This window comes from Furipterus horrens, unplaced genomic scaffold (genome assembly GCF_987537825.1).
Source record: "Furipterus horrens unplaced genomic scaffold, mFurHor1.1.pri manual_scaffold_1, whole genome shotgun sequence".
Lineage (NCBI taxonomy): Eukaryota > Metazoa > Chordata > Mammalia > Chiroptera > Furipteridae > Furipterus > Furipterus horrens.
Genome location: NW_028327171.1, coordinates 62,831,513 through 62,858,242, shown reverse-complemented (window position 1 = coordinate 62,858,242; position 26,730 = coordinate 62,831,513). Strand labels below are relative to the sequence as shown.

Below are 26,730 nucleotides of genomic sequence, written 5' to 3'. Positions count from 1 at the left end.
CATTCCAAGTGGTTCTGAGAAAACTTGGATCAAAATGGTCTACAGTCTCTCATAATCATTTCTTCTTTAAAACCGCACCATTTCTGAAATTTCAGAAGCAGCTGTATCATGTGCTACTTTTCATTTTGTTTTTTGAAATGGAGTGCAAAGCACCCTGCGTCTTGGCCAACAGTACACACTTCATATGTGAAACTGATAAAGAGATACTAGGTTGGTGAATGGCAAGAGATCATTCAGCAAATTCAAACATTATTTTTTCCTTATCGCCCATTAAAAACAACACTGTCATTTCCCACGATAAAAAAGAATGCTCATATGAACTCTTGTTCTTCTTACCTAAGGAAAAACAAATGTTTCCTGCCTTTACTATTACTTGGCATCTCCTAGACCTTAAAATAAGAGATTCATCTAGACATTGCTAAATAGTGCCATTAGCATAACAAGCTTTAGTCTTTCCTGTTGGGTAGCAGTCTGATGTAATTTCTGGCAATGAAGAGGTATTTTAGGACCACACATTTAGTCTACAATATGAAAAAATAGCAGGACCCTAAAAACTTCTCAAGATGACAGCAGTGAAGAAAGGAGCATGTTCATTCACACTCCTGTGGAGACTGAGTGGCACCAGGGATCACGGGTGGGAAGGGAACCTGGCTTCCTTGCCTAGGGCTCCAGGGATGCGGGCCAAAGAGTACACCACTGATGTATGCCCATCTTTAAAGGTTTGGTTTTACCAGGCACTGCATACTGCTTATTTCCAACTTGGAAATCCTTCCCCTGGGGTTATGCATGGCTATATCATCTGAGAGAGCTTTCACATAACCATCGTTACTGAGCCAGAGACCTCCTCAAATTTGAATCTTTTCATAAAAATCAACATTTACCAAAACTGAAAAGCACAGCACTCTGTATCTATCATATATTCAATAATAATCCAATCTGAAGAAAATTATAAAGCAACAATTAGCCTGCGATTATATTAATAAGAGCCCCCACCATTTACTGACAACCTACTTTGGCTGAGGAAACAACAGCAGGCAGGAAATATTTACACTTCCCAACAACTTTAATGAGGTAGGTGATATTAGAGCCCTTTTACAGATGGGAGACACAGAGTTAGAGAGATTACTAACTAGCCCAATGTCCCCAGGCTGATAAAGAGGCAGAGTTCACTTTTGTTCCCAAATGTAACTCTAAATACATTATGCAGGGTTAATTGCAAAAAAAGAAAAATATCACAGATTAATCTGTCCCTGATTCTGTCTCCATACTAGAGTAGACAAGTTTGCTGTAATTTTTATCTTCATTTTGTCCTGGATGAATCTATGGCCAAAGGTTTCACCTCAGGGGCAGGCTCTGACAGATCGATTGCCTGAGATGCCCTAGGAAAACAGTGAATGGCTGTAGGAAAAAGGGCTGTGATTAGCATGGATGTATGGAAAAGGCACATACATGGCAGTGCAGATGTCAGTTACTGCTTGTGGGTGTCTCTTTACACCCCACATCCCTTTGCTGAGCAGTATTCAACTGCCATAGACTTTCCCTCTAGCGATGCTCATTCTCTAGATGCCCACGCCTTTTGATCCATGAAAAAGTTTATAGTTAGATATATAAGTCACACTCTCCCACATGAGGGTTACCAATTAGTGTGAATCTCCAAAATAGTATTTTTACAAACAAACGAGAGTTGCTGTCTTCCTCCCACACCCCTGCAGTTATTTGGTAGTTAGTTCTTCTCTCAACTGCTTCTTCTTATGTGAAATTGGTCTCTAACAGTATCACCAACTCTACACGATAATTCCCAGCTTTTCTATTTATCACTCAGAAGCTTTTATCTTCTAAGTGATTATCTATATTTTTAAATGAATAAAATCAGGGGCTCTGCTGATCAAGTATAATATAATATATGGCTTCTGGGAAACTACTAGACAGCAGTCAAGCGGAGGGTCAAAATTTGATGTAGCCTTCCAGTAGCATGTAAGTTTTAACCATGAAAACAAGAATAAAGACACAGTTTTAGAAGTGTATATGTGACTCTTCCAAGACAGCAATAATTGCAAGCTGCCAAAAGCAAAATACCAAAAACTGATAACCAAAAGGGCCCTACAATGAAACATAAAAGAAAATTATTAATAAGAATTTATAAGCAAACATTTCCCCTGCCTGATGCTAGCAAGTTTCTATACATAAACATACACCCAGACTTTATATATTTCTCTAAACACAGCTGTTGACAAAAGCGTACTCATAGACATACAGTTAAGAACTAATTAATGAGGCTTGGCTCAAATTATAATACTTAAGTGATAATAAGAGTTAATATTTATATAGCACATTTACATATCTTAACTAACTATAAATGGGAAAATGGGCAGCCTGGACCCAGAGGTAAGCCTTTCTTCATTAGACCAAGGGGGCACAGATTCTGCTGGTGTCTAAAAGAGGCCAGGGAATTGCAATCCCTTTCAATACAAGTGATAAGCCTTGGCTATAAATAATATTTACACAACTCTAATTAAATAAACAAAGGATACTGACTTATCCAAAAATGGCAGGCATAATTATCTAGGTGAAGAGAAGTATGGAGGGTAAGGGAGTTAAATTTTCGTCTTCCACACAAAAAGTCAATAGATACTTTTGAAAGCCAAGAAATGTCAGTTTTGTAGGACTACAGGGGTTGATACCCAAAAATAATAGCTCAGAAGTGAAAGAGGTGGCCACTGGAGCACAGGAAAAAGGCAGGGACTATTATTTTTCATTATAAGTTTTATACAATGGTTTGATTTCTTAAATGACATAAGTGCATGACTTTGATAAAAATTTTAAATTAGTTTAACTTGAATTACTAACACAAAGATATCAAAATTAAAAAGATGTCTAAATATCTTGGGCTAAAAATATAGTGGAGGTCCTCATTTATTAAACACAATGACCTTCTTGACGGGGTGCCCATGGATTGCTAAGCGAAATGGTAGTGTGCCAAGTCCAGGAAATCACTTGCCTGCCTGTCCAACACACCAAGTGACTACATGAATAACAGAACTGGGGAATATCAACAAAAGACCCGCTATCCCTGCAAACCAGGAGAGAGAGCCATTACCATCTATGTTGCAGTTTAGTATCTGAGGCCTAATGAGAATTTAAAGCAAGCGCTATAGGTATTCAAGAGAGGAGGAAACAGTCCATTCAGGTTTAGTGGGAAGGTAAGAAAAAGCACCATCAACAATGAGTCCTTGCTGGGTTCTAAGGGGTGCACAAGAGGTCAACAGGTAGAGATAGAAAAGAAAACAACCTGATAAAGGCCAGAAGTGAGAGAATAGATGGTGTGTTTGGAAATGGAATGTGGTCTCAACCACATCAAACAGCATACCCCATGCTAGTGTTGCCCCACTTCAGCTGGGAGAGGGCGCGCAGGGCCGGGAGTTAGTTTAGGGATTTCTGGCACAGTGCAAAACTACAGACATAATCAACTTCAATATGGGTGGTGGGGGGGGGCGCTCTTAAATTATCTAATTTATAGGAATATACCTTTCGTGTTCAAACCAGCCTGTTTTGCTTTGGACAGACTCTTAAATGCCAGGCACTGATATTTATCTCATAATTAGGGATTCTTGTTGTGCCCGCAGGTTTCCACACATTCTTAGCTTTGTGCCTGTGGATTCTGTCAATACTTTTTCTTTAAAAGCCCCCAAAGTGTTGAACACATAAGACACAGAGATTTGAGTTTCAGGTACCTCCAGTTCTCCCTTCAGCTTACAAAGTGGAGCCCCATTATAAACATACAAGTTCCTTTAAAAAATACTTTTTCTTTGGCATTCTTGTATGATATTCACTACTTTCAAAATTGCCATCATTATTTAAGCCAATGGAATTGAACCTAGTTTGATCTGCACAGTGCCAAGTACTGGTTTTGATTAAAATATACACATTTGACTTACGGTTTCTTTGTATCTGAGCTGGTTGTAACAGTTACTGGATTACAAACAAACAAACCTATTCCTGCATATCAAACTGAATATTTATGAAAGACAGTTTATTTTTTATCAGGGATCGCGCAAGCTTCCCAAAATAAAAGTAAGCACTTAACTTTTACTACGGCCTTTATCAACGTTTATAAGTCTCACTTATAAAAGAAACCAAGTGGTGTAAGTAAAACTTGGAAGGAAGAGAAAAAAGCAAGAAATCAATATATATTTACTTTTGTATTATTTTAATCACCTGAGTAAAAGAGGCAGATATTGAAGATTAAAAATTGCCCCTGGCCTTCAAAAGCTCCATGCAGCTAAGAGAAACAAGGGCAAACAATTCCCAAACACAGGTTCTACACCTCAGGCCACATCTCAGGCCCCAGGCTCCTAGGACATCTACATACAGAAAGTGACTAAGAAATATTACTTGGTTGATTAGATAAAGAAATGCATAAAATCTGTCATTCAAGGATATTTTGGCTAAGGTCGATGCTAAACATTTACTTTCTAAGATGACCCTATAAAACAAAATCAGATATAACTAGAGCAGATGTATGTGGATTTTAGCTCCATTTCTAAAGTTCCAGAAATGGAGCTAAAATTCAGGATAAATCAAATGAAAGAAGGAGAGAATTATTCCAGAGAGTCCAGGTCAGCCAGATGTAACAGCACAAACTTATGTTGTAAGAGACAAGGAAGGACCCACAAAAAAAGACATGGTCATGCTTGTATTTTACAGGGATCCCTCCTGTGGGTGACGGGAGGGCAGATGTTGCAGGTGAGGAATAGACCGGAGGCAGGGAATACAGGCAGAAAATGCCCTTGGTTTTGGAGGGAATCATTGACAAGGAATATTGAGATGTCAAAAAATATCATCAGGTTTTGGTAACTGACTGAACAGGAGGGGATGAGATGCTGAAGGGGAATTTAATGGATATAGCTTGGACAATTGGTAGACAAATAGTACCAAACAAGGGGAACTCATGGTCAAGGGGAAGTTTTGAGGGGTTTTGTTTTATTTTGTTTGATAATGATAATAAGCATGATTGACAAGGAGCATGCTAGTCCAATACAAAGGAAGATAAACAGGTAAAACAAGTAAAGGTGATGATATAGGCCAAAAACTGGATAACTTCAAAGTAAACAGAATATAGGAGACCTGGGCCCTTCCTCCTGAGAGAAGAATTATGATTTCATTGATTGAGTGCCATGTAAAAGTACAGAGTCCTGGCAACAACTTGTTAAATAAAAAAATAATCTATCCCTGGCCAGCGTGGCTCGGTTGGAGCATCGTCCCATAACCAAAAGGTTGCCGGTTTGATTCCCAGTTGGAGCACATTCCCAGGTTGCAGGTTTGATCCCTGGTGGGGGCTCATATAGGAGGCAACTGATCGATGTTTCTCTCTCACATCAGTGTTTCTCTCTCTACCTTCCTCTTTAAGAAGCAATGAAAAAATGTCCTCAGGTGAGGATAAAATAATAATACTAATCGTCATCACCATCCAGAAATTGGGATCAAACAGGGTGCTGATTTAAGAGGAAAGGGTTCCCTGAAGAAAGATTAGGAGACCCAACAGCATCAATTCAAGGGGAATATGTCAGAACCAAAGTTAGAATAGACCAGGCACCATCAGGCACCAAGTCCACCCTAAACAGCCTTAGGGTCCTTATGATCTTTCCTTTCTTTTGATATAGTTACCTTGCCTATTGCTGATCAAGACTCTCAGGTGAACACCTACTTGCACAGCCTACTCCCTCTTTCCCTGGTCCTGAAATGAGAAATGTTCTAGTCCGTTTTATTCTCAAATATTTTTTAGGTTTCCAACACGTTTCAAGGAATTAGTTGAAGCCATGTGAATTACAACTTAAAAAAACTTCCCAATAAATACAGAAGCTATTCTTACAACAGCTTCACAGGAAGAGGTCACAGCTAGGCATGGGAAAGATCCAGCCTCCTGCCTCCTGCCGGCTGGAGCTCTCACTTGGGGGTCACTGTCTCCTCCTCTCTGTACCTAGTTTCATCCCAGTTGCTGTTTGGTTAAGACCTCAATATTTTGTAACCCTAAGCACAAATCAGATTCAACTTATGCAAGCACATCGCAGAACTGGACATCTCTAGTACTTGACATTCAAATCATTGGCACAATGTCAACATTTCATACAGTACTTTAAATGTTTTGGTTTGAGAGCTAATGCACTATTTCCACTGGTCAACACAAGTAGCCCAGGCAGAAAGCAAAGTATAATTATTTCCCTCAACATCAGATGTTATACTCAGCTGCTGATCCAATCTTGCCTACAAGAGACCATAAGAGGCTTGAAAAATTGGTAAGTAAGAAAAGTCCATCCAATGCAAAGTATATTTAAAGAACATTTGTGATTTCAGTGTAAAATGGCTTTCTGTGCTTTTAATATACTAAATTTTGTTTAATGGATGGAATGACAAGTGACAGATTTATAAGTGAGATTAAACTTTTCCAAGTTCAAAGACTAAATTAACTTTCTTCTGTAAATGTTATTTTTAATTGCAAAAAGCAGGCTGTTCTTCCATGGGCTGGTATATTAGGCTTTAGAAAGTTCTTACTTTCAAAAAATTGTAAACTTTTTGCTTATAAAATATAAGACAGTGTTGTGTGCATGTGACCAATGAGTTAAAATGAGTTTTGGATATGATAAGGAGCACCGATACAGCTGGGATATGATGTAATCCTCAAAGCTGAGGGAGTCCAATAAAAAACTAAAATGCTAGAGTAAAAAAAGAAAGAAAGAAAGAGAAAGAGAGAAAGAAAGAAAAAGAAAGAAAGAAAAGAAAAGAAAGAGAAACACAGAAGGTTTGGTTTAAGCGCACAAAAGACCACAACCTCACAGAAAACTAAAACCAAAGGTGAAATACTTCATACAAAGAAGCATTTAAAATCTTCTTCTCTGAATCGCTAACTGCCTGGGCTCCTGGTGTGGATTTAATGGTGAGTCACAATTGATTTTCAAAGAAAAGAAACAGGAACTAAATAAGCCTCATAGTTGCTCTTTTAGCTTCCGTTAATGTCTTAGGTTTTAATTTCCATGCTCTTGATTAGCTTCTGATTTCTTCCTCTGAGATTTCAAAACATTTATTTAAATAGCAAATATTGATAGCTTTTTAGTTTTAATCTGTGGATGGCAAGGATAAAAAACATAATTTGTGGAACTTATTCTATTGTTTGTTTTCTAGAAACCGTATAGTAAATTCCATAAAATCTAGACTAGTGGGTAATCTTAAAATTTAATGTGCTTAGAATCCACTTGTTTATTTTCCATCCAAAATAAAAAATATTTTTCTAAAGAACCCCATTTCCCCCCAAAATTGTAAGAATGCTACAAGTGAAGGAGGACAGCGTTTTAGAAAATAATTTACCCATCAGATGCACCTCACCCTCTGCCGTGAAAATTTTTTATAACCACTACATTTAGTATTTTTGTAAAGCTCCAACTCTTCTTACCAAATGACTCCTTACATGGAGAAACTGCAACCTCTTAAGTCCTTTCTCTAACTCGTTTTTATACCTACTAACTTTCTTGATAGTTTTCCCCACTTAAAGAAAGCAGGAGAAAATCTCTCTCTCTAAACAGACATACAGACATACGGACATTTGAATAGGTATATATAGAGAGCACACACTTAACATAATTAAAATGAACAGGCTAGTATTTTCAGCATTCCTTCCCATTCTAACCAACTCTCCACGACAGTCCCACCAATTCTAAAAAATATATACTTCATTGCCTTTAGTGCTTCTTCAACACAAAACATTTCACTGGCTGCTAGAGATCAGCATGTGTCATCAGGATAGCCTGAAAAGAACATCAGAGTAAAACTTTGTTCTGGTAAACATAGCCAAGATCTAGGCTCGCTTTTTGCCATATGCCCTTTGCTACAATATATAATTTTTTTTAACCATTCATGTGTAATTTTACTAATAACTATTAAATGTATTAGCATTAACCATATAAAACTGCCATTTTGTAGATAAAAAAAGTCAAATATAAGCAATTTCATGAGTCAACTTAATAAAAAAAGTCAGTCTCAAAAGGCAGCCTCAGAAGTCAAGGGGTAAGGAGAACACCAATAATGATGACTTACATAATTGTTATGTAACAGCCGTATCCAGGCTTTCTAGTATTCCCCATAAGAACAGCCCTCTGCTTTTAAAGACTTTGCACGAAGACTGTTATCAGAAATGGGAGGTTCCAGCATCCAAATCACATTAAGAAAGACCTTCTATTATTGGCTTTATTTTACAGATTAGAAAACTAGGGTCCAGAAATCAGTGACTCGAACAAGATAACACAGCTAATAAAGGCCAAGGATAGCCTTCAGGGAAAAAGTCACCTGACTCCAAAGCTAGTGCCTTTTCACCTCCTCCATCCTGTCTCTGACCTGAGGAGATGAATGTGTCCAATAAAAACTGTGATTTATTCATAAACACAAGTTGCAGATACAAGAGTATACTAGATGACTCTACCCACTAACTAGCTTTTATTTTGGTTATAGAGTTTGAAGAACATTGTTAATTTGATTAAAAATAATAAAATAATTTTTAAGTCAACCTTGCATTAACTTTGCATGATAAGAATGTCACAAGTCAAAGATCATGGTTAATCCAATTTAATGCACCAAAAACTTAAAAAGATATCTATACATTTTAACCTACTGTACACACAGAAATTGTAAAACTCGTTAAGTCCTGAACAGACTCATCATTTGACACTTAAGTAAACCAAGTCCTTACCTTGAACAAAGGTGCACAAAGAGGTTCATTCATCAATTTAATAAATATCTATTGAACTTCTACCATATGTCAGGCATAAAAGTGGGGAGGGGGTGGTGATGGAGGAAATAAGTTTAAAAATAAATATTATTTTAAATAATGGATACAGCTATAAAGAAAACAAAAACGTAGTGAGGGGGTGGGAGGGGCTGGGAAGGAAAGGGCTTGGCTGTCAGATGCCGTGAACAGGGCAGGCCTCCCCGAGAAGGTGACGTTTTAACAGACTCATATGAGACAGCCACACTAAGATGCGAGAGACAGACAACCACAGACAGAGGCCAGGCTCTAAGTACCTCTACCCTCCTAAGTGTGTTTTAGATCTTTATAGATCTGGGTTTCAACATCACCATGGTGATGTTACAAAAGCACATTCACTTGGGTATTCCTGCTATTCCCATGCAGTGCTTGGCAAAACTCAAGTTGGTCATGCGTGCAGCTTCTTGTCAAGAGCCCTCACCAGTTTACAAAGGGCCAGAAGCCTTCTGTGATTTATTGGGACAGAGAAAGTACCTGCTCAGTACTTTGCCAGTGCTGGAGGACAGACAAGGAAAAGCTCAAGGGGACAGCTAGGTAGGTAAGCTTTTGGTCTTATTTCCATTTTTTTGTTCCACTGGGCCAAAATAGCTAAGTAAAACAATAATCTACATTTACAACAAATATGGGTTCATTTGCCAAAGACACAAACATCTGCTGCTTTGCCTTCTCCACATCCCCCACCCCTTACACACAAACATCTGTTGTTTTGCCTTCTCCACATCCCCCACCCCATACACACAAACACACTTGACTTTTTCCACTGCTTAATCATGTCAGTGACATTCAAGAGATAAAAGAAAGCTCCTTGGCACTTTTGCTGCTACAGGCTGGAGAGCTTCATATTATAGGTAAAAGAGTCACCCAGCTGAGGACAGGGCTCTCCACCTGGATGAGGAATGTGGAGTAGGAGCAATGACAGTCCAAGTTACGCCGACCTGCTATCTGTCAGGCCTCTCCGCCACCTACTAGAGGGGAAGCATGAAACCACAGGAAGAACGTACAAGTTAGACTCTGCGGCCAATGAGGGCTTGGAAGAACTGGGTTCCAGTCACAGGTGCTCCGATCATCACCTCAGAAACTGGCCCAAGCCACTAAGCACCTTCATCTGCTTTCTTCATGTATAAAATAAAGAAGTTTTAGGTCATCCCTTAGAAATTTATAAAACTGCTGGGTTAGATGAAAATACAAAGTTCCTCTCTATACATGTCTTTTCAACAAGAAGCAACATCTCTAGGAGAGAAGGCTTTAGAATGACACTGACCTGCATTCAAATCTCAGTTCTATAGTGTACTAATTGTGAAATCTTGGACGATTTGTTCAAGCTCTTTAGACTTCAGTTTCCTCAACTTTAAAATGGGATTACTTCTATCTTATCGGGACTACATGAGGATTTAAAAGTGCACAACAATAGTTCATTCATTTTCATTGCTAAATAAATAATCTTTTCTCCTGTCAATAATCATTTGAGCCATTTCCACATATTTGCTATTACATTGTTTCTCTGAGCATTTTTGTACATGTTACTTGGTATGCTTTTGTTAAGAATTTTCTAGGGCATATACCTAGAAATCAAAATACTCAGCTACAGGGTTAGTAAATATTCATCTTTTCTAAATATTGCCAATGCCTTTTACAAAGTGATAACCTTTAGAAACAGAATGCTGAACAGGGAATTTTTAAAAAGTCCTGGAAAACTACATGCAGCATGAGCAATTCTTACAATGGAGTATATGTGCATATTGATTAAAATCATTTGTTTTAGCCCTGGTGGAGTGGCTAGTTGGTTGGAGGATCGTCCTATGCACCAAATAGTCACAGGTTCAATTCCTAGTCAGGGCACATACTGAGGTAGTGGGTTCAGTCCCCAGTGGGGGCATATATGGGAGGCAACCAATTGATGTTTCTCTCTCACATGGATGTCTCTTCCTTCCTCTCTCTCTAAAATCAATTAAAAACATATTCTCAGGGGAGTACTTTTTAAAACCACTTGTTTTAAAAGGGAGAAAATGCAAAACCCAAATTCAGGACAGGGTTACCTCTGGAAGGTGATGAAGAAAAGATAAGGAGGCTAGCAGAAGCCTGAGAGACAGTTTATGCATTTGCTGTGTGTCAGACACTGACCTCAGGACCGTTCCCTCAAAACCAACACATAATACATACATATGTGTGTAAATATGTATGTATGCATAATACTGTACATCAGCAAAAAAGTACATGTCTATACAAGTATATGTACACACATATACTTCCTTTTACTGAACCATTTTGAATATAAGTTGCAGACCATAATGACCCTTCCTTCCTAAATACTTTCATATACATTGCTGAAGAATAAGAATAGTCTCTGCTTAACCACACTATTATCATACCTAGAAAGATTAAGATTAATTCATGACTACTATCGAGTATGGAGTCTGAATTCAAATTTAGACAACTACCCCAAAGCCATTTCTGTAGTTTTATCCTCTATTTCCCCCAATCACCAATCCCAGCTCATATTATTTCATTACTTCTCTTTGGCCTCTTTTGATCTAGAACTGCTCCCTCCCACCCCATCACGTTTATTTGCTTTTCACGAACTTGATGTTTTAAAGTCTGGGCTGTTTGTCCTATAGAATAGTTCATAATCTGAATCTATCCAATTGCTGAACCATAATTAGCTTTTTGAGAGGGCACATTGTGTACATCTAATTGAATCATATCAGGAGGCACAAAATGCCAAGTTATCTCATTTCTGATAAGTTTGATCATTAGATATCCCTGCCAAAATGGTATAATTTTTTCTTTATTATTATAAATGATCTGGGAGTGATCCTTTTCTACTGGTATATTCTGTTCTCCCACAATTTTTCACCAAATGGCTTTTTCGCGGGAGAATGTTGCCTTAACCAGTTACTGCACTGAGACTGTAAAACATGACTGTCTGATGCTCGCATCCCTTCTGCATTTTCTAGCTGGCTTTCCTCAGTAAAGAGGAACTTCCCCCATTTCACCCTCCCCCTTTTAAATCCGTGTTTTTAATATCACTATCAACATCCTGAATTTGGTTTGTTTTTCAAAGCATTTTCTTCTATCCCTGTCATTCTTGTGGATATCCAAATTGTCAAATTTAGAAATGCCTACAAGTCCTTTTTTTTTTTACATTTCCCCATTGGTCTTCAGTACTCCCCCCAACCCCACCCCAGCTAACAAGGTACCTCAACTCACCTTGCACTTGCCCTGTGCCTGATTTCAAATCAGTTCCCTCTCCAAGGATCCCTGGTTCCTTTTCGTGGAGAGTGGTTCTTACAAACAAGATGAGCACATTGATACTGGAAATCACTACTTCTCCATCAACAGAGGGTTTTTACTTTTGTTATTTAAGGATGGAAAGGGCTTGAGCAACTTTATAGATACTGAATTGTCACAACTTGTAGACCTACAGATTTTTACTGTTTTATTAAGGACTTGTGCAGGTTTACACTTGGAAGGAAAACAGCCTCTGGAAAGAGAGATACTGCAAATACAAAAAAGAAAAGCAATGATGTAAGAAAAAGATTAGAAAGAAGTTGGTGTAGGCTACATTTAAAAAGAAGAGGAAGAAGAAGGAGAAGAAGGAGGAGACAAAAGAAGGGGGAAGAAAGCATGGAGCGAAACAAAACCAGCCCTGGTCCAAGCAAGTGGTAAGCACGGCTCCGCGACGCCTGGCGTAGATGTAAAGACGTGCTGGTCCTTCTCAGGTTTTACAGACAGACGTCAGGCATGAAGCAATAATGAAATGGCGTCTCTAGCTCCCACAGGCCACAGCAAGAACTAAGTGGACTTTCTAATAACACACCTGACTAACTCATATTGAAATCCATTGGAAAAGTGAAATACAGTCAACTCTTGAACACCATGGGGGTTAGGGGTGCCAACCCCCACAGAGTTAACATCTGTAAACAACCTGGGACTCCCCAATAACTACAGTTGGCCTTTTGCATCGGGGATTCAACCAATTACAGATCAGAAACAGTGTTTTACATCCATGGTTGGATATCCATGGTCGGGAATGTGAAAATACTGTTTTCCACCCACAGCTGACTGAACCCATGGATACAAAGGGCCGACTGTATTAAGCGAAAAAAAGTCTGCATACGGCCCGTGTCAAATGCAATGGTCTAACAAGGACATGGACATTTAGCAATGCGTCCCGATCTGTGGGCTCAGGATTCTTAGGAAGTAGAAGTCTTTCATTTTATATGCACTCTGAGCACCATTTTTAAGCTGCACAAAAATAATTATTCGCATTTAGATCCTATTCATTTTAAAGGAACACACTTGCTTTGTTGTCACATGCTGTGTCTAATAAGATACAAATTTATTTTTAAGTTATTGTCATAGCACTGTATCAAAACCAAAGGTTACTGAGTCTTTCAACAGGTAGGAAGCACAAAAAACTTTAGGTTTTCAAGTGTATGAGAATCATTTCTCTGCCTGAATATGTATATTCTTCCTTTGGCTATGTAAGCCTGAATCTAAAACAAATATACAGGTGGTTGATATTTAGCTAAGTAGTTAAAGCTTTTGGCTTCTCAAAAATGAAAATCTTCGCTATTTCCATAAAAAGGGACATGCATTAATGCTCTAAGCCTCAAGATCTGGAGATCTGAGTACTGCATGCTTAATTGAGAAATGCAAACACCATCTTAGTGTGGAAAAAGAGGTCAGAGATTCATTTCCTTGCCTGGCCCCAGGGAATAGAACATGTACTTCAAAACAATGCTGCAGAAGAACAGGCTGGAAAAACAGACATCCAAATGGCTCAATCTAATTCCAGACAGAGAAAGAAATCAGTTCCCCAAACTCTGAAGATGGGAGTTTCATAGCTTTACACGCCTCTCACCAAAAGTGCAGGCTTGCATGGAATTGATGAATAAGAGCATAAAAATACTGTGGACTTCACACGCACTCCCTATGGTCGAGTGGCACTTCTGTGACCGGAATCGGGGGGCCATCAGAAGTACGGACTACCCTCCTGCAGCCCTGAAATGACACAGCAGAAGAACATCAGCCTAAAATAAATGCGGGCAAGTAGGGAAACTGTGTGAGGCCTGACCCAGGGGAAGTGCTGGCAGATGGAGATTCCCAGAGACGCCTGATGATTCTATTGCCATTTGAGTCACTCACTGACTCCCCAGTGTTCCTCTGAGTCACACGCTGCCAGGCACCTGGTATTTGATTCTCACAGAAACAAGAACCTTTATGACATAGCAACCACTACCCCCTCATTTTAGAGATCTAAAAACTGAAACACAGAGGCACCTAGTAACCATCCCATATCACAGATAGTAAGAAACTGAGCCCAAGTCTAACCAAAGTCCACTGCAGCCAACGCACATCCTTTTACATTATGCTGCACTGTCTGCCCATTACTCCAGCAGAGCAGTAAGAAAGCTTACTTCACATTCTAAAGCACATGAATTATTTACTGCTGCTGAGTTACACAATATGAAGTTAAGGCTTAGCACCAATAAAACAGCTGGCTGAATTATCTTCCTATATCAATATGATATCAAAGACACCTGACATTAAGCGTTTAGTCCATTGGTTCTAAACTTGGGAGCATTTAGAATTGTCTGGGGCCTTTGGCTGTCACAGATCATGCAGTGCTGCCACCACCTAGTGGACAGAGTGAAAAATGCACAAGATGGTTCACCCACAAAGAACTGTAACAAAAAAAAGATGTCAACAATGTGAAGGTTGAAAAACTCTGGGATATACCAAAAATTGTAGACAAAAAAATCCCCACAGAACCATCCTGAAAATCCAGATGCGGCTCCTGGTATAGAAGCTAATAATGGGTGGCGATTTTCATGGCCCCAAAAGTTTGGTGCCACATCTCACCCTCCTTCCGCAGCACCCATTATGCACCTGTACAACCACAAGAAGTAAAGACAGATCCAAGTTCTTGAAGGTGCCCATCTTACACTTTGCTACAAGTTCTGCTAAAAGCGTTTTAAGGGAAGTAGTTGGAATTAAAACTTAAGACTTGGTTTTTGGCATTATCAGCTTGTTACCCATACTAACCGACTGCCATTATCACACATAATCAAAGGTTGGCCCTGCTTGTAGCAAAAACTTAGATTTTTGATCTTCGTGGTTTTAGAGTCTGAATAGGAGGGCCCAGGAAGGACGCCGGGCAGTCAAGACAGCTCAGTTTATGCTTTGCTGAAAGAGGAAGCTAGTAGGTGTCTGCAATTCAGCTTAAGAAAAGCATGCAGATGTTTCTAATGTAAGAACGTTTTAGCACAGTTTCTCAATTAAAATATGTGAACCAGAGCATTCATCCAATTTTAAGTTAAATTCAAGCATGTGTGTCACTGACCTAGACCCTAACTGCAGGTGAAGTCAATGGGCCATAATGGCCAGTAGTTAGGAGGATCAAGCCAGGCCTAATCAAGAATTCAGATCTTGATTTTTACTACAAGGAAAAACAGATTGAGAGTGAGAAGCAGCAACAAGCAGAGGCCTGCACCCTTTATGGATTAATGTCTCTTGTTTTCATCACCATTATGAACACTCCTGCGCCTCTGCTTGGACATCAGTGCAGGAAACAGAAAGTTGAGTTGAAATCTATAGTCAGAAACATAGTCATGCATTCAGAAAATATCAAATAAAATGGAGGTTCTCTATGGTGTGGCACCTGGAGGCTTACTGGAGAAAGCAAAGGAATCCACACCTTGCAGACACGTAAAACACTGATCAAAAACAGGACATACATACTCTCAAATTCACACAAACCAGTGTGTCTTCCCTCAAAAAAAATACTGACGCCTACAGATGAGACCTCAGAAGAATGCTGAAAGGCCTGTGTCCATGCTCATGCTCACAAACAAGCACAAAACATGTTGCCCCCACATACCCCCAACTGGCTGAGAGTGAACAGATGTAAGTCTGAATGTCTGATCATGTGTTAGCTGCCCAATCTGTTTTTGGTGAGTTACTTAACATTCTATGCATCACTTTCCTCACTTGCAAAACGGTGGCAATAGTAACTCACTGGCAAGGCTCTACGTTACCCAAGAACTCATCAGCTCACACGCCATGGCTGTGCTGGCACCTCATGTGTTCTGGCACATGTACCTAGTAGCTCTCTCTGCCCAAAGCTCTCTCCTTCCCACCACCCCCCCTTTGCCTGACTAAAGTCAATCCATTTGTCAACATTCACAGTCACATGATATCACCATTCCTGAAACTGGTGGGTGCTAGGTTCTCCTCCTTCAATGACAGCCCCTGTTGCACCCAGATGTACCACTTTGGTCCTGGTCATGTGATCCGGTTGGTTGGAGCATCATTCGTGCACCAAAAAGTTACAGGTTCGATTCCCGATCAGGGCACATGCCTAGGTGGTGGGTTCTATTTCTGATAGAGGCACATATGAGTGACAACTGATCAATGTTTCAATGTTCTTTTCTTCTCTCTCTCTCTCTCTCTCTCTCTCTACTTCCATCCCACCCCCCACAACTTCAACTAAAAATCATTGGAAACATGTCCTCCAATGAGGATTATTTAAAAAGTGCTACTTTGTTCAGCCTCACCCTTGACTGTGGCCTTCCTGAAAGTTCTCTGTGGCCAATGTATTTCCACAGTGCCTGGGAAACATGTTCTGAGAGATTCAGTGAGCAAATGAACAAAAGGTCCTGGCAAAGGAAGAAAGATTGGGAACACACAGAAGCCAAAGGCTACAATGCACCTTAAGGACAGCGGAAATCAATCCCATCAAGGGCTGCAGAGAAATCAGGAGCAAAAACAACTGAGAAAAGACCAATAAATTAGAAATGATGTCCCTGGCACCCTGTAAGAAGTGTGGTGAGGTCAAATATTAACTCTTCAGGGCAGTGAAGGAAGAGAAGAGGGACTTAATCCCTCATGTGAAGGAGAAAGCAAGATTCCCACTGGCTGAGCCTAGGGAGAGCCCCGTCCAGAAAGAGGAATCAGACAGCCCCTGCGGGAATTTAATAAGGAGCCCAGTAGAAAATGGCTTTATGAGAAGTAAGGAGGATGGTCAGCTGCAGAGAAAAAAAATAGTAATTTCTATGAAATACACTGGAGTGCTTATAACGACTTCCTCTTAGCACAGGTCTTTGACCTAGAAGCAAAGATAATGCTCACCAACCCATAAGGAGTTACAACATCAGGGGGAGAGGCAGGACCAAGAGACAAATACCAGAAATTCTAAAATATCCGAACAACATTGGAATAAGAAAAGCCAGGAGCATGATGACATACTTAGAATTAATACGACTGAATAGTATAGAATATTTTTAAAGATAAAATATATATTAACATAAAATATTACAGAACATGACAAGACTAAAGAAGTAGTCTATATATAAATCTCCTTTCTATTCCACCCATTCTAACTACTCTGGAAACTATCTAGGATATCACATATTGGCACCAAAAAGGGAAGGAAAAAGGTATACATTAGGACAAGGGAGATAAAACCAGCAATAATAAGAAAATGGCTTCAGTTAATTTAGAAATGTACACAATGATTACACACATCTATACTATTTCCTAGTGTTATAAAAATCATCTAGAGAACAAATACTTATCTCATATGAAAAGATCTGGGGCACCTTGATCTACAAGGAGGTAGGAGGAAGTATGAGACGCTCACGTTTTAAGAACTGAGCAAAGAACGAGAAGAAAAATGCTTGTCATAGGTAGGAGCTGACAAAGGAGTGATCTGAAAGCAATCCAATCTCCATTTACATTTATTTCTAATTATAAAATATTTCAAATATACAAAAATAAAAGTACAGAAACTAATGTTTGTAAAAACCAATGCACTCAATCACCCAGTGTTACTGATAGTACTATTTACCCATAATGATTTCAGTTTAACATAGGAAATAGCACAACTACAGCAGAAGCCCAAACACCCTATATGACCCCTTGCTCCTCCTTCCTCCCCAGGAGTAAGCACTGCCATGACGTTAGAATACATCATCCTGACCTGGACATGTTCAGTACCACCCTGGACCACAAGTAATGTTGCTCCACAGAGAACTTAACCCCTTTGTTTTTGTTTCTGAAGAGAACTTCATGGCCTTTTAGGAATATTATAGGTAAATATAAAATTTCTTTATCATGTGTTCTCAAGTAGATTTCTATAAAACACATATTTACATTTCCAGGAGACCACAAGAATGAAATTATAATGATGAAATCTGTAATGAATAAACTCTAAGAAAGATCCTAAATTCCAAGGCTCCTATAATGTAACTTTTTCCTACCTGGAGTCCCAACTACAGCAAAGAAAAACAAGTTTTTTTACCCTCCTCACCAAATACTTATTCAATTTCTACTGTGTAAAGGGTGTGAAAAACAAAAACAAAAAAAACTTGCTACTCAAAAACCGGTTGTTGGGCTAACACCATCAGTGTCACAGCCAACTACAGATGGATGGAATCCGAGACTTTATTTTAGGAAGATCTCTGGGTAATGTGTATGCACACTGTAGTTTGAGAAGAGCTGGTTTAAAGCCAAAGAAAGGTGATGACCTGGATGAAGGCCGAACCAAATCCAACCTCCCTTCTGCAAAACTTATCCTCTTTCTTTCAGACAATATGGCTTTCAGGTGTCTTCTCTGCATGCACCAGTCTCACTGGACCAGGGGTTAGCACCCAGAGGTGATGTGGTCTCCCACAGGACTTTGGGCCATGTTTGGATACACTGTGTCACATCTTCTATGTAGTACTTAAAAGCCAGGGATGCTGCTAAACATTCTACAATGCAGAGGACAAGGACACTCTTCTACAACAAATAATTATCTGAACCAAGATGGCAATAGTGTATAATGGTTAAAAAAAATACCAAAAGCATCCCACCTATGGTTTCTTGGCTAAAATGATCAATTGTTAACTTCAGTAATTCAATGAACTGATTTGAGCATCTGCTTCCATAGGGGGAAAAAATAAACCAATAACTAAAAACACTTCATGCCCAACACTCTCAGAGTTTGTAACTTTTCCACAAGAGTTCACACCAAATCAATCATTAATATTAACAACCAAGACCAGTGTACCCTCAATCAATAAATGCACATGTTACAATATTTCACAATTTTACAAGCTAAATTTTAAAAGTAATTATACTGCTACCATACACACTTCTCCAATAAAAACATTCTGGTGTTCATTTAACTTAATTAATTCCTCATTTTCTTCTACAACACAGGATCATTAGTAAAGAAACACTTTGTTCATTTCAAGATGACAGGTATTCACTGGGCTAAATTACTTCTTTGAAAAGAAACCTCATACCACAAAAAAAAAAAGTGATTAAAAAAAAAACACTAGTAGTATCACAAGCTTACATAATTTCATCAAAATGTTACGGAGGAATCATTTCCCTTTTTCAGAGAAAACAGAATGAGGGCACACAATTAGAATGGTGGTAGGTGGTCCATGTAGAAGAGAAAAATGGGTCACTGTAATTACTCAGAAGATGAGTAATGAACTCAGCATGCTTTTATTAAGATGAATGTATTTCTGGGGTGAGCATTCCTTTGAATGGCTCTGTATCAACTAAATTCTGCTCAAAAAGAGAGCCCCACGGTTGTATGCAATGTTCTACAGCGTGAAAGCACTTAATGCAGCATATCCTGAGACCTCACATTGCACTAAAAGACAAGTGTACACACCATCTACACTAGAATGAATCTTTGGCATTGATATTCTAGCTGTGCAAAAAAGCTCAAAGAAAGCAATTCATATGATACTATTACACAGCTGTTTTACAGGCTCATAAATCCAATTCCACACTGTTAATTAAGTTACCAAAGACCCAAAGCCATGTTATACAGAGACTAAAACATTTCATGCCTTTTCACTTCATTTTCCTTTACCTGTACTTGTGGAACAAGAAGAGTTCTGTGTAAGAAAAGCTGAGGACTTATACTCTCAAGTACCTTTAAACAGTTCTGTCTCATATAGAGATCTTTAGGGAGCAATGTTTGCATTCCTGAAGGCTCAAGGCTAATGTAATGACCACTTTCACTACAGAAATTCAGATATAATCTCTGAATAACTATCTTGGGCAGGGCTGGCTACACCTCCACAAACTGGCCTGCCACCTTTTTCGGTTAATCATCATCCAGAAGACGTTTTCCTTTTTCTCCTCTCCCCCCTCCTTTGCCTGTCTTTTATCTTTGATGGGCTGGAGCAAGCAATTTAGAAATAGTAAATCAAATGAGAGGTTGTGGGAGGGAAGGGAGGGTTGTTGGGCCACACCAAGACATTCTTTGTTTTCTTTTTGATTCATTTGGTTCTTATTCATTTTTATATTATTGTATAAAATCAGCGTTTCCTCCATTTGCAAAATGATTTGAAGTTTTCAGTAGGTCCCTTCATCAGGGCATTAAATCATCGCCATACTAAAGAAAAGGAGGGGAGAATGGGCAAATGTTTCAAGGTCTGAGTGATATATGTCTCATAATCTTGTCCTGTTTTTCATCCAACACATATTCCTGATTTTCGGTCTCCACTTATAAAATTGGCCTCACTTGCTGTAGATGCCTTAAGATAGCTCTTTTTTCACATATCTCTCAACCTGTCACTGTAGAAAAAGGTGCCATGCTCTGACACTAAGATCAAGCACAGTAAAATGTGTACCTACAGGACACAATGCACTACCATCAATACCACCACTAAAGGCAAAAATACCTAAGAGCTGCTAAATTACTACCAATTGTTTGATTTACCTTTACCTTATTATCATGTAGGGCAGTGGTTCTCAACCTTCCTAATGCCGCGACCCTTTAATACAGTTCCTCATGTTGTGGTGACCCCCAACCATAAAATTATTTTCGTTGCTACTTCATAACTGTAATTTTGCTACTGTTATGAATCATAATGTAAATATCTGATATGCAGGATGTATTTTCATTGTTACAAACTGAACATAATTAAAGCATAGTGATTAATCACAAAAACAATATGTAATTATATGTTTTCCGATGGTCTTAGGTGACCCCTGTGAAAGGGTCGCTCGACCCCCAAAGGGGTCGCGACCCACAGGTTGAGAACCACTGATGTAGGGTATCCCTTTAATTTGCCTCTGCTGTATCCAACCAGACAGCAGCACAGGCAACAGGGACACCCTTGCCCCTTCCCCCAACTAGCAGATCCCAAACCTTAACATCCTAAAAGGCAGACTATTGTCTGCAATTGCTTAAAAACAGGCCAACCGAATCAAGCAAGCCTTGAGTATTCACTTCATTTCAGAAGGCACACCTGCTCTAAAAGTTTACCTGGGTCAGCCAGCCCCTTCAGTCGACCTCATAGGGAGAAGAGGGGCAGGCAGTGATGAGAACCTCAATGGCATATATGCTCAGATTCTCAACCCTTCAAGGAACCTGAAGACATAGTTCTGAACCCATGGCATGAGGCTACATGCACACATATTACAGCTCAAGAGTATATGTCACAAGATTGAAAAATATGTCTATATACAGATGTCTCCAAGGAAAGGAACTGTGGCTCTCAATAAATCTCTTTGGGAAATGCTTCACTATTTCTATATATGCAGTGGCTTCTATAATGTTTCTATAAGGAGTAAAATTTGGCTCTCAAACATTTCTGAAAATTCTTCACTATTTCACTATATAATTATCTTAATTACCCTCCATAGTACTTTGAAATGTATTGACATCTACATTTTTTAAATGTAATATTTTAACCCTTAGTCAATTACTTTCGTTTTTTGTATGAAGTCTGTAAAATTCAGTGTGCATTTTATACTTACATCACATCTCCATCTGCACTGGCCACAGTTCAAGTGCTCTCCAGCCACAAGTGGCTCGTGGCTACCATACTGAATGGTGCAGATACAGAATGTCCTTTTATCAGTGTTTGTGTTTGTTTTCTAATTTATAAATAATGCACGTCAGTTTTTCAATTGGGAAAAAAAACACAGAAAAGCTCAATTTTGAAAAGTACCCCCAATCCCATATTAAAAATACCAGTTACACTTGTATGTGCTATGTCCAGAATATATGTAGGGTAGGCTTTCTAAAGAGTAAGATTGTAGTTAACAGCTCTTAAACCTGATGTACTGTAGTAAACAAAGTTCTGAATAAAATGTGACAGATTCCTTGTTTTCACAGTTTTATTACCTTCTGAGACTATAGTTAAATGAGTATATCCCTAGAACTCTGGAGTTTTACAGGAAACCACTGTCATTTTAGGGAAATGCTGCTCCCCACATTAACCACAGTTCTCATGCTGTCCTGCCTTACCATTCTTCATTCCTATCATCTACTACTCTGTGTTTCCCTTTACCAAAGGTGGGGGGAGTGTGGGAGGGGTGCCTAATATATAACAAAAACTTTATTTCAAGAACGTGGTGGTTTAGACTATATTCGCTATCTTTTGCTTTATTATTCGGCAATTAACATGGAGGTCTTAAGTGCCCTCTGAGACTATTTCCCATTGTTTTCTAGGCGTCCTGTTTGGGAGTGACAAAATGATGAATTCCACCACCATTCAGCCCCCAGAGTCCTGCTCCCAAAACACCCTCATAACGCAGCAAGTCATTCCCGTGCTATACATCATGGTCTTCATCGCGGGGATCCTGTTCAACAGCGTATCGGCATGGATCTTCTTTTACGTGCCCAGCTCTAAGAGTTTCATCGTCTATCTCAAGAGCATTGTTGTCGCTGACTTCCTGATGAGCCTGACGTTTCCTTTCAAGATCATCAGTGACTCAGGCCTGGGCCCCTGGCAGCTGGGCGTGTTCGTGTGCAGGGTCTCCGCAGTACTCTTCTACGTCAACATGTACGTCAGCATCGTGTTCTTTGGGCTCATCAGCTTCGACAGATACTATAAAATCGTCAAGCCTCTTCTGACATCTTTCATCCAGTCAGTGACTTACAGCAAACTCCTGTCAGTGATGGTGTGGCTGCTGATGCTCGTTCTCGCTGTCCCCAACATTATCCTCACCAACCAGAGTGTTAAGGAGGTCACACATATAAAATGCATGGAACTTAAGAGCAAACTGGGACTAAAGTGGCACAAAGCATCAAACTACATCTTTGTGGGCATCTTCTGGATTGTGTTTCTTTTGTTAATCATTTTCTACACTGCTATCACAAGGAAAATCTTCAAGTCCCACCTTAGGTCCAGAAAGAATTCCATTTCAGTCAAGAAGAAATCTAGCCGTAATATATTCAGCATCATGTTAGTGTTTGTTGTCTGTTTTGCACCTTACCACATTGTCAGAATCTTCTATACGCAGAGCCAGACGGAAGCTCACTACAGCTGCCAGTCCAAAGAAATCCTGCGCCATGTGAAGGAATTCACTCTGCTGCTATCGGCTGCCAACGTGTGCTTGGACCCCATTATTTATTTCTTTCTATGCCAGCCATTTAGAGAAATCTTGTGTAAGAAATTGCACATCCCACTAACAGCTCAAGATGACTCAGAAACTTCCAAAACCAGGAGGGCACACAGAGCGCCTGAGAGCACAGAAACACTGTGATTCCAACACCTCTATGGCACGGCCACGGCCCTGGATGCAAGTATGATCCTCAGTTACCAATAAGAGGGGTAAATCGGAAAATGGCCCTGACATTAAGCATCACCTCTGAGCATTACTATCCAATTTAGTATGATAATAAATTAAAATGTATGTTTCCATGCTTTTGTGTAACACCAAAGAAAAAAATCACACATACATTTTTCAATCATATAAAAATAGAAAATTTAAATTTATAATCACTGATCTGGTCAGTTAATGTAGAACTTTAAATAGCAAATAAGAAAACAGAAAGCAATCAAGACAATTCACAAGGGTGTGTCTTCCATCTCTAAATACAAAAATCAAATTAGTTAATTATAGAAATTTTTTCAACAAAATCATTAAAAGAACAACTTAAAAGTAGGCACAGTTTGATAAAGGACTAGATGCCTATTTAGTGAAAGAGTCAAGTTTTCTCTGATTTGAAGAAGGAGAAAAAGCAGACACCCAGAAAATCACTTAAGAAAGCCGTTACTAAATTATCTCATGGCATTTCAAAGGAAAGCAGATATAAATTATGTAGTTTGCCAAAAAAAAAAAAAAAAATGTATTTTTTTTTTTATAGCATTTTGAGAATGACATAAAATACATTTGAAGTCCATTCTCTACAGAGTCTTGTTAAGCCACTTAATAAGCCTGGATTTCTGGTGTTAGACTATTTTTTAAAGTGTACTCTAGTGAGGGAAGCAGGATTCTGGCATGTGTCACCAGCATCTTCCTCTGTTCAGTCGCATGACAAAAGAAAAAAAATAAAGATGACTGGGAAAAAAACAGACAGACACACACACACACTGTCAGGCTGGAAACACAGATTCTTCTCAAGTGGTTACAGAAGCAGTTGTTTTTTTCAGAAAGCAACTGGACTTGATTTTAAAAACCTTAAGTTTATAAGAGAAATGATACATAAAATAAAAATTTACATATGTTTTATGAAAAACAAATGAATTGATATGTGCAGATATGAAATGTTTGTTTATCGGCTTATGAGTTACCAAAACAATTCTTTCTCTGCTATTAACTGACTAAAAGACATTCAGCCCATCTTTCAAATGCTCTTTTCAAACATTTTTATAAGTCATGCTTATATATATGTCATTCTTTACTGTATATGTATTAATAAAGAAAATATTTTTAATAGTCTCAATTTTTTAAATAATCAAGATATGAAAAAAACATTACCAGATTTCCTCATAGTCAAGACATGGAGTGGTTGGTTTCTTTAATACACTCAATTATACATGCTAATAAGGACATTCAAATTCTATTTACTACTGTCTTTTCAAAATAAGTATTCCATATGCTCTAGGACCTCATCAGATTTTAGGCAAAACTCAGAAAACACACCTTAAATTGACAAAGAGAATGGAAAGTTTTTATATAATGTGTAAACTTTTTACCCTTGTAAATTCCTGATCCCAACTCTGGGTCCAATCACAAAATCAACAACCTACTGATAACATGCTAGGTAAAACTAAGCTGGCCGTATTTGTTTGGCTAAAAATACTTCCAAAAGAAGTATGTTCATTCTTCATCATTTCCAGTGGCCAGGACAAACTGCTAAATGCTGGTGTTTTAAATGCCCCTACTGGGCCACAGGAGAAAATGAAAGTAAAAAAGAGACGATGAGTAGCACCAAGTAATGCCTTTGTACCGCTGTGCTAATATAGATCAGTCATGTGACAGGCAAGATTTCTCAAGAAACAGCATGCAATGCAGATGAGGATACTGTGAAGCAGGAAGTGAGTAACAGTTACTCCATTTTAGAAATTTTAGGTCCAGGGCTACCACAAAAAAGAAAGTGCTACAGTACTGCAGCAATGGAGTAACTCAGAGACTACTCCAAGGTCTTAGTACTAGTGCAGGTAGGCAACAGAACTATAATACTTCCCAGGTGCTTCTCTAGATAAAGTTATAACGCAGGTCCTCAGGTGCTCAGGCTGCCCTGTATGACTTACAAACTCAGGTGCCCGAGGTGGCAAGGAAGGCAATGTAAATTCAGTTGTAAGAAAATGGATAATAGGGAACATTAAAGATGACAGTGAACCAAGAGTACAAGTCTCACCAAAAGGCCAACAGACCCTTTAGCTTCAGCCAATTGTTTCTCTGTGTTGTCAAGGGATGTAAGATCACAAAACTTTACATTGCTGGGGCAGCAATGACAAGAAAACATATTTGTGGATAGAACATGATATACCAACAGCTGCTTGCAATATCTGAAATGCAGACGTCTAACAGAAAGGTATTCAGAAGTGGCTCTTGACTAAGACTAAAAATGCCACTTTAATAGGAATTCTTGTTTTCTTTACCTAAACTGAGGTTCCGTGTTGATGCATAATTGATTTAATCACCTATTCAAAAATACTCTAAAATGTTTTTATTTAAAAAAAAAAAAAGCATTTGAGACAGCAATCAAGAAATCACAGTCATATAAAAAGACTACACATGAAACCCACCCACAGAGATGTCTGAACCCTGCAATTATCTTTTACAAAATGCTGTTAACAGTAGTGCTTGTTTGTTGGTTATCTCCTCAGGTTTTTTGTTTTATTATATTTTATTGATTATGCTACTACAGTTGTCCTGATCCCCCCACCATTGTTGATGTCCATGCGTATGTGTATAAGTTATTTGGCTACTCCATTTCCTATACTGTACTTTACATCACCATGGCTATTCTGTAACTACCTATTTGTACTTCCTAATCCCCTCATCTCTTCATCCATTCCCCCACAGCTCCCTCCCATCTGACCACCATCAAAATGCTCTCTGTATCCATGATTCTGTCTCTCTGTTCTTCTTGTTTGCTTAGTTTGTTTTTCTTAGCTTCAATTGTTGGTAGATATGTATTTATTGCCATTTTACTATTTGTAGTTTTGATCTTCTTTTTCTTAAGTCCCTTTAACATTTCATTTAATAATGGTTTGGTGATGATAGATTTTTTCTTGTCTGGGAAGCTCTGTTCTCAGGGTCTATACTTTTTTCTCAACAATCAAAGCAACATTTTTTTCCTTTGGGGAAAGTCGCCTTTCCTTGTTCTTGGCCATGTACTGTTCCAGAGCCCATCCATCCCTGAGATATCAGGGTCAGGCCATAACTATCATCAGCACGTCTGATTCCACTGGCCACAAGTTGAGATGGAACATGACCCAATATGACCCAATGAGAGTAAGTCTCAAGTTTCTGATGGAATTCTCTAGAGGGCTTACTGTCAACATGTAAAGTCCAGACGTGCTTCCTTCATTTTGCTACCCCAAAAGGAAAGCCTACAGCTTTCTATGAGCTGAAACTAACACCATGCAAGGTGGCTAGAGAAGAGAGGTACAAACCCACACCTGGTTCTATCAACTGAGGCCCCCGTTAGCCCTCAATTAAAG

The 26,730-nt window shown here is 38.9% G+C and overlaps 2 protein-coding genes across 2 annotated transcripts in view; one reads left to right on the top strand and one right to left on the bottom strand.

Moving 5' to 3' along the window:
* Window positions 1-23,888, top strand: part of P2RY14 (purinergic receptor P2Y14) — a 40,083-nt gene extending 16,195 nt beyond the window's left edge. The window contains exon 2 of the mRNA XM_090275847.1: window positions 22,281-23,888. Within this exon, the coding sequence (XP_090131973.1) occupies window positions 22,304-23,317 (1,014 nt within the window). The 5' untranslated portion in view covers window positions 22,281-22,303 and the 3' untranslated portion in view covers window positions 23,318-23,888. The remainder of the gene's footprint in view (window positions 1-22,280) is intronic.
* The window catches only part of MED12L (mediator complex subunit 12L), a 310,414-nt gene that overhangs the window by 163,616 nt on the left and 120,068 nt on the right, over window positions 1-26,730 (bottom strand). The gene's annotated exons all lie outside the window — the stretch shown is intronic.